The sequence below is a fragment of the Hippoglossus stenolepis genome, chromosome 1, assembly GCF_022539355.2.
Source record: "Hippoglossus stenolepis isolate QCI-W04-F060 chromosome 1, HSTE1.2, whole genome shotgun sequence".
NCBI lineage: Eukaryota > Metazoa > Chordata > Actinopteri > Pleuronectiformes > Pleuronectidae > Hippoglossus > Hippoglossus stenolepis.
Window position 1 is genome coordinate 29302621 of NC_061483.1, and position 9349 is coordinate 29311969.

The 9349-nt window shown below is 38.6% G+C and overlaps 1 protein-coding gene across 1 annotated transcript; it reads right to left on the reverse strand.

Annotated features, from left to right (window-relative positions):
• Positions 1–1425: 1425 nt before the first annotated feature.
• On the reverse strand, positions 1426–9030 carry c1h16orf87 (chromosome 1 C16orf87 homolog). The gene is made up of 4 exons (XM_035152265.2): positions 8709–9030; positions 6092–6188; positions 5670–5849; positions 1426–3194 (listed from the first exon to the last, which is right to left on the reverse strand). The coding sequence occupies exons 1-4, from the start codon at positions 8772–8774 to the stop codon at positions 3076–3078; spliced, it is 462 nt and encodes a 153-aa protein (XP_035008156.1). The 5' UTR covers positions 8775–9030; the 3' UTR covers positions 1426–3075.
• Positions 9031–9349: the final 319 nt, after the last annotated feature.

The following is a 9349-nucleotide window of genomic DNA, read 5'->3' on the forward strand; positions in this document are numbered from 1 at the left end:
CACCCACTTTAATACCATTTTTATTGCAGACTGCCCACAGATTCTAACCTATCATAGGTTCTGCGCGTGTCTCTGCTGTGAAGTGCTTTGGCAGTCTGCTGTAAAAAAACAGGTCTGCATCGTCCTCATTGTGTGATGTAAAGTACAGGGAACAGAACAGCAGGAGGAAGAAACACTGAGGAGCTGAAAGGACAGGCAGAGAGAGACTGGGAGCACAGAGACTGAACAGCAGGGATCACTGGATTCAGGTGAAACACACAGGGCCCACCATTCCCAAAACAGGAAGTAACACAAGGTAAGTGATATCAAAATAAAACAATAAAATAATACAAATCCAAATAATCACTTAAGAGAAGCAGATATTAACAGCCATGCTTCTATATTCTTTAACAACGGACCTGACAGACACAACACCTCTGTGAGGAAAGGAAGTATGAGAAATTACATTACATTACATTTGATTGATAATTCATTTTTAGTTATGCTATTTAATTTTACAGAGGACTAACAATGTTTTTAGCTCCATGGGAATTGTATTAAAATATTACTGTACATCCATAACACAAGAAAATGTGTAGCTTCTTATTGAAGAAATTTGATCTTAGAACCAGAATTGTTGTTTTGCAGATTCTGTGTTACGTGTTTGTTTGATCAAAGTCGACGAGGCTTTCATTTAGCCTGCATATTATTATTAACATTACATATTTATTGTTTCCAAACATTTCCACTATGTAGTTGTAATATATTTAACTATAATAACTATTACACCTCAAACTGGTCCCATCTATCCAATGTTTATTTGTTTGAATGAGTGTATAATTTACTTATTTTTCTAAAGGTGCTTTTGATGTATCTATATGCATATTTCGCAATCAAAACAATTGTTCTCATTCAAAGGTTTATCATGAAACATCTTAGTACAATTTATCTATACATTGAGTGTTTCTATGAAACAAATCTTTACAAAAAGAAAAGTGTCCTGATAGAACGTGTTTCATCCTCCTTCCCACTTCTTCATATATAGTAGTTGATGTAGTTTATTATGATCTGAAATATATCAAATAAAACTTTTTTTGTAGACTGCATGTTAGGCCTGACAGGACAAGAACCTTGATGACTTTGTGTTATGAAAGGTGCTAAATACTTCAAATATATTATTATGGTGAGGATTTGTTTATCCTGTAAGGAAGGGGAAGTCAGAGGAAATAAAAACAATGTTTAAATCACTGGCTAACCAGTGTAACTTCATCTCAAACTCAAACCTGACAGATGGATCAACCACTCACTCACTGATTTTGGGGATGTGGCACAACGTTGAGTCAGCAGAAGTAGCTATACACACTACAGTTACCTGCTTCCTGTCCAGCCTATAAGAATGGGCTCTACACACCAATATTAGTGAGTCAACACTCATACCAAAAAACCTTTCTTTTAAGAAAACTTTATTGACCACAGTATCTCCAAGTGAGAGTATATTCACCATATTACTGAAGTGTTCAACAAAAGAAAGTTACAGTTGTGGTTTACATGTTACCTATAGAACAAAAACCATGACAAAAATGTTCAAATAATGACCTGTGATACATTAAGGGATTAAATGTGAAAATACTTTCTGCTGTAGAGACATAATACTATTCACAAGAATTTATGTTTTAACATTTTTGAGATGATGACATTGTGGGACATGCAGATCTTGTCTTTAATCGTTCCTCTGAATGGATAACTAAGTGGTGTGTTATATTTGGTCTAAATGGATAATCTCTTTTAAAATTAAACAAACTATTAGTTGAGTAATTCTCAAAGCCCTGTGTAGATGACTAGACTGCTTATAAAGTGGTGGGTGGCCTGGGTAACATTGTTCCATTCCCAAAAACAATATCATTCTTTTCTGAGTCATATCAGGCTCCTTCTTTAAGAGATTTTAGATTCCAATTTACATCCAGAGGTTGGCTTGATTGTAGATAGAGTTGTTGTATCACTTTTTCTTTTATTCACAGTTCTCCATGTCCCCAGCTGGATTTGACCCACAGAACCAGAGAGTGTGTTCTGTTTATTTTACCTTACCTTTCCCTGAGATGAAACTAAACCTGAAAGCAAGCCAGACTAAAAAGTAGATTTAAAACTGCTGTTGGTAAAAAATGAATTTTCTAAAACTAAGCTAAAAAGCCAGAACTGGGTGGTTATGTCTCTTGCAAAATACAAAGCATCCATTGGCCACTGAACTATTTTTAAGCTACAAACCTGTCAAATCCCTTTCAATAAACTTTATCAATAGGTTTGAGATGAGCCATACTTGTAGAGAATTAAACAGATCAGCAGTTATAACCACACAAAACATGGCAGATGGAATTCTTGCGGTTTTTTTTAATGTATTTTTGCTGAATGTATATATATATATATATATATATATAATATTCCACTGTTGGTCTCTGGTCAACTGTTCATTCTGTGAACAAATAAATGTTTGGTTGTTCAGGATGAGTCCATATAATAATTAAATAATAATTAATTAATTAATAAAAAACACTAAGATGAGACAATTTAAAAACTATTTGTAAGGAATGATGTTTGAGCCCAGACAGCCTGCCCTATTCAGGTTGTATGTTGTGTTTATAATACATACAGTATATTGTGATATCATCACATTATACAATTATATATGGCATTCTGCTGTGGTCATCAACTCATTCACTACATAGGCAAAACCTCACAGTCTCAGAAATACTTCTGTATCACTGCAGGAAATATGGACACTGCCGTGAGTTGACTGCAGCTTTCTCTGACTTTAAACATCAGCACTCACAATGAGGAAAAATTCATCTTAAATAAAGTGACCTGACAGAGTCTATACGTATTTGTATTAAACACATGCTGTGTACTGCACATAGCAGGAATCGATGACAGTACGTTTAGAATCCTGTAAAAAAAATCCATCGTCTTCATCAATATCCAAGTGAAGCACGTCCAGGTCAAAGTTTAGCTCCATCCAGTTCTGTCCTCTTTGGTCGTCCTCATTAAAAGATTTCCTACAGTAGGTCCTGTGTGCTGGGTTTCTCAAGTTTTTCATTGTTTCATTTATAAGATGAGTTTCTGACCCAGGATCTTGCGGTTGATCTCAGCCAAGGCCACAGAAAACACAAAGGCCTTCTCATCAGAGAGACCAGCGTAAATATCCACCTCCTTCTCTTGTTTCTCTGTGGACGAAAACAAAACACAATCAGCACAGAAAAAGGTTTTTTATCTAATATCATTTAAACCATGATCACACTAAAATATATTTGAGTTTGACTAAATTAACCTACTTCTGCAAATGTGACACAGAACTGTACCGCAAAAAAAAACAACCTACATTACAGGGGGAATTAAGGACATGGAGGGAAAGACACAATGAGAAGGGAAAGCGATAGGGGGAGGCCAGTGTTGGGGATCTGTTTTTGAAGATGCTAAATAAAATGATGTTTGATACCACGAGCATCACAAGCTTAAACTGCAGGAACTAAACCAGAATGAAAAAATTACTAACAGCTGGGTTGTACTTGTACTGGCTCAGAAGAGTCCCAGTGGGTGATCTGTAAAGAAATACTAACTACAATAATCTATGACATTTGGACGGCACTTGATGCTCTGCCCCACAGCACTGAAGCAAGAAGGGAATTTACTTGAAGGCAACACAAACACACATGGAAGAGAGTGAATGTGAGACAGAATGTGGTCATTGTGAACAGGAAGGGCTTTGACGAGTCGCAACAAAACAAGAAGTCTGGTACTAAAAGAGGAGCTACTTCTTTCACATGGATGTGGTTTGGGTATAAAAAGTCTGACACAGAAAAGAAAACTAAATAACGCCTCACACTGGTCCCACAACAGAATGAAAACACAACCAACCTCTTTTACCACCCACACAAGAATCCTGTCAAACACTACTGAAAGATTCTCTGGACGAGAGACACTAAACAAACCCTAGACTCTGCAGGAGGCTTTTGCCAATGAAACAATATGTGACAACAAATTAAAGGACCCAATTTTACACGGTGGACTACATGTTGGTTGATCTGAGCTGCATCTACTTGAACTACATAAACAATTCATACAGAACACAGAGGCTACTCTAGTAGTTTGATAATGAAGATACAGAAGAACTGTTTCCACCCAAAACAAATTTCTCCAGCTTTTTATTTCAGTAAATCTCTGCAACAGCTTGTAAAATAGGTTTCCTCACTGTAAGTCCACCATTTCAGGTGTTTTAAATACACTTTATTTCTCATGATCGTCTCTTTACCAGCATTAACTCAATTATCTCATTTCCAAAGAGCTAGAGCATGCCCAACAGATCTCCGCCATGTTTTCTGCATTACGGCCACCTGGTGGACTGGAGTGGAACAACTTGTTATAGCCGTCAGTCGTTCCCACGTAAGCAGGTGAATTTGATATCTAACATTGTAGATCTGCATGAACTTGAACTGGGTGTGTGGCGTCTTTACTGACTAGTGCACAAAGTTTAGTACAGGGAGCAGTTTGACCACAAAGAAATCTTCTGATATAATGAAACACTTCTTATCCGTGCACACGGTCCAGCTCAGAAATGATGGATTCATCTTTAAACAACGTTGTAGTGAGAGCGAGTCAGTCTCCAGCGACAATTACAGAGTAAGTTATTTAAAGTGAAGGCAAAGAAGAACATGTAAAATGTCCCTGACTGCAGGGGCTGGGACACAATCCGAACTTGTCCTCTGCACTAACACCCAGCACAACCTCAAAGACAAAAACTAATTTCTGTTTTACAAGCATCAAAAAAGACTTTCACAGAGGAAGAATGTTCAGGAAGAGAACTTCACTAAGAGGACAAATATAAAGAGAGCACAACAAGCAATACGAGCAAGTGGACTGTGGACGGTCAGATGTGTGAACAATGCATACACAAAAACCAGACTTGATGATTTAACCTGTTTTAATAAAGGAAGAATGTGCAAACTTCGTGCATCCTTGAGACCAGGCGTACACATGGTCCATAAGAGCAAGGTGATATGAGAAGGTTGTAAGTAAGAGACGTACATGTATAGTAAGACTTTGTTCATGTCTTTTGGCCAATTTCATTGCTTATGTTTGAGATCTATGAAGCAATCTGTAAGATTTCAATCAAAGCAAAATTTTCAATCAATTAAAAAAAAAACTAGTCAGGAGTGATGTATGTTTTTCTCACTTATTATTTGCATTTCAGCCACAATTTCCCATCAAATATTATCCTCAACTGCTAATTAATACTTTTATCATCTTGTATCTCTCTGACATTCAGTAATGATGACAGATATTACTGTGATGGTATGGGAGATATAAAAATGCAGTCAGACCACTCCTGGTTCCAGACTCCTACTTGCCTTACCAGCCTGTACTAAACAAGTAACTTTTATATTTCCATTACCCAGCTAAGCAGAGGGGGTTTAAGCTTAACATGGGGGAAATGGTCAGTAGCATGACATGATAAATATAATACGTTTCAGAACCAGTTTCAGAAACATTTGCTTTCCCAGACAGAAAATCAAACTTTGAAGCAGTAGTTACTCGAACATTTTTGCACAGTAACAAAATTATTCGCATGGTGCACATTTTCAGACAGTATCTACTTGAAGGCCTGTAATATCCAACTGTATATAAATGATCAGTTATTTCACCTTTCTCCTCTTCCTGTTTCTTCAGCCCCACTGTTTTTGGTCTGCCCCTTCCCCTGCGGATTGGATCTGACTGGCTGTTGGCTCGGGACCTTCTCCTGTTCTCCATGTCACTGGTTAGAGGAGAGTCGATCCGCTCTCTGCGAATGCGCTCTGTCCTCCTACGTTTTAAGTCCAGCTTCTCTAAAGAGGAAAATATGGATAATGAAAAACTGACAGTGTGGTCCAACCACTCTGAAATATATGTTAATATATATGAAATGTATTTGCACAAATGACAGCACTGGAAAAAGTAATACACTTCTTTATTTAACTAATGTTTCTTACAGCCATACACACTTAGAATGATGAAGAAAGTGTTTTTCACACAAGGTCAAACTTAATTTGCCGACATAATAAAGAGCTTTGTTCCAGCTGAGTCTTACCTGCTATGGCTGGAGAGCGCTCCGTTAACTTGGCATTTAGCAGTTTTCTGCTAATAAACACATACCCACACGGGCAGGATTTGCACGCAACTGGGATCTAGAGAGAAACAAACAGGAAACACTGAGATTTAATCTCTGTGACATTTTTCCTTTGACCCATGAACGCCACAGCAGAGCAACTCATAGAATCAGCACATACAGAAGACAGGGATTTTCAACCAGTTAAATTATACAAGCAGATACATGCAGAGTGGTATCACCCAAGGGATTTTCACATCATGTTCCATGGGCAGGATTTTACTTGCATACTGTAGCAGAGTTGAAAGGCTCAACATAGTTATTTATTTACACTTCAATAAAATCAATAAAGCTTTAGAAAAAATGTATTAAAATGTGTTGGCTATCAGAGAGAGAAAGTACACAAATTGAATTTGTCAAGTGTTTAATTCTGATCTTAGTGATTGGCAATTTACACATTGGATTCCTTTCCCGGCCCTGTGCTGCTACATGTATGTGATATACATTTTAACATCTCATCCACATGAATACTCTACACTTAAGAAAACAACTATAATACTAGAAAATGTTGAAAAACACCCTGTTTTGTAAAGTAACTGAAGGGGAAAATAAAAATCCTGGATCCACACTAATGGAATTTTCCCTGACCCAAACTACATCCTTCCACCAAGCTAATCCTTTCAGTTGTTCATTTTCTATGACATACATACGTCCTGTCGTCATCACCTATGTGGGCTATGCCTATCTTTTTGAATGGAGAATATATTTCCCTAATTTCATTGCCACTGTAATATCATTATGGTTTTAGTACCAGTATCACCAACTTCAGATGTAGTACACGACATTAGTTTGAATATGAACGTTCTCGTCGTTCAAACACTACATAATGCGAAGGTCCAGACCAAACAAAATAGATGCGAAAGCATCCCTTGTGTCTGATTAACCTCAAACAGATCAAGTACATATGACATACACATCAATAACCCACATGTGTTTACACCTGTTCTGAAGAGCCACAGTGGAAGGCAAAATGATGGGAACACCACATAATGTAAAGTCTGTGCATATTCTCAGAACGTCTCCTCCGAGAGGCCTTCATAGTGCTGCACTCGGCTTGTTCATGACAGTTGTCAGAAATAGTTGTGTCAAGAATGAAAGCGAGGGGAGGGTTCAAAGCTGGATCCCCTCTCACCTTTGCACAACTAAGAAAACATGAAGTGGGTGTGAAAGTCCCATCGCTGGTTTCAGTGTTGGGTCAGGTGATGAAAAACAGGTGATGCAACACAAAGAGTTTGCTTCCTCAGAACTCTGCCACTCCCAACCTTTGCAGCCAGTGTGTAGTTGTATACTGCCATGTGAGTCGGAGATCTGTCAGTAGAGGAGCAGCTTTCTGACCTTGCACAAATGCTTTTTTAGTGATAATAATAATAATTTCTAATAAACTTCTTTGAGGAAAGCTGAGCTGTGAAAATAGTTTGCTGCCAACAGTCCATGTGTCCACAGAGCGCTAATAGGAGCAGGAGCCGTTCTAGGAGAAATTACACTATTTTCTCCTGATTGTGGTTAAGTTCAGGCTAAGGGAGGGTGTGTTTTCACCCCTGTCTGTTTGTTGGTTTGTAAACTAGATTAAGCCAAAACCACAGGAAGGATTACTACACAACTTGGTGGAAGAATGCTGTGATGATTGAGGAATTGTTTTTATCACTTTCTTTAACATTGCAAAAGTCTGGCATATTTAAGTAACTGATGCCATGATTAAATAAAATGCTACTCTGAACCGTCCATGTGTAGAAAGAGCAGGGGGAGAGACACACAGCATGTTAGGTCTACGGGACACAACAACAACAACAACAACAACAACCTCTGATTGTGTTATTATCAGCCCAGACAGGCTTTGACTCAAGAGATTCAAATGTCAGATTCAGACACTCAACATTTACTCACATATACCTGCTCGGATGTTTAAATTGCAGTTTAAAGTGGTGTAATACCCCTTTAAAATACTACAACAACAACAATGCTAATAATAATAATCATCCTCATCAGAACTATTTCCCCCTGACACATTTACTAGTCACAGACATAAAATATTGATTATTTCAGTTCTGGTTCCAAGTTCCTTCTCCCAGAAGGACATTATGTATCGACTTGTCCTGGACAATGGCACATAACTTTCTGGTTAATAAATAGGAAGTATCTGAAAAGCAAATGTACTGTAATACACCTTGGGTTTAAATGTCCATAAACGATAGCTAACTACTTTAAGCTCTTGATAGTAAATTACACCCAGACATTTTTAAATCTAGTGATTAATTCACATGAATACAATATGAAATATAAAGAACACAAGTATGACACGTGCTGGACAGCAGACTGTCACAACAGGACATCAGAGTGTGTGTTACAGGAGAGAGAGAGGCAGAGGCAGAACAGAGCAGCAGTAAGTTGCTGAGCCTCAGGTCTCTGCTGTGTTTGTGTGTTTTGGACGAATCACTGACACTGAACCCTCCATTTCCGTCTGTGCAGCCATGACCACCTTCAACAATAAACTCCACATCACTCACACTCACGGGGACGAGGCGTCCGCTCGGTCTCTCACCTGTTGGTCGCACTCAGGACAAGATTTAGTAGCCATTTTGACTTTCTTTGTTTTATTAGCCGACATAGTCCGTTTCCTGCAGCGCCGCGCCGACTCTTCTACACGAGCTGGAAGTTGTGTCTGCGGCTCATGGACGGTGCTCCCCGGCTCGTCCCGACGTACACGGCCCGACAGGACGCACACACAGGCGGACACACACAGAGGCGAAGCTTACTGACGGCTAACCTGTAAATAAGCTCATATCTAAGCTACACTACACTATTATTTTTACTCAGGCTGCGAGCATGCGCACTCCCTCCTCCAGAGCAGCGTTCACGTTCCGCGCGGAAAAGAAATCACTGCAGAGTTTTCGCACTCAGGTTCAGTCCTCGTGTACAATCACAAGAGAAAGACATCATAATGAATCATAATGATATGAGATTATAATAATACTGTTCAAACTGCTCAGCGCTGACATGTGACTACAGCGGGGTTTGTGATGATAGGTTGTCCTACGTCCAGACCTGTATCCACACCCAGCCATATTTCAAGGAATAAATATCGTAATATTACAATAACCATATAGTAAAATTAAACACATTTCTGCTCATAGGTCTCGAGTTGTATACTACCCACTCAAATACTCCATATCCGCGTTGTTC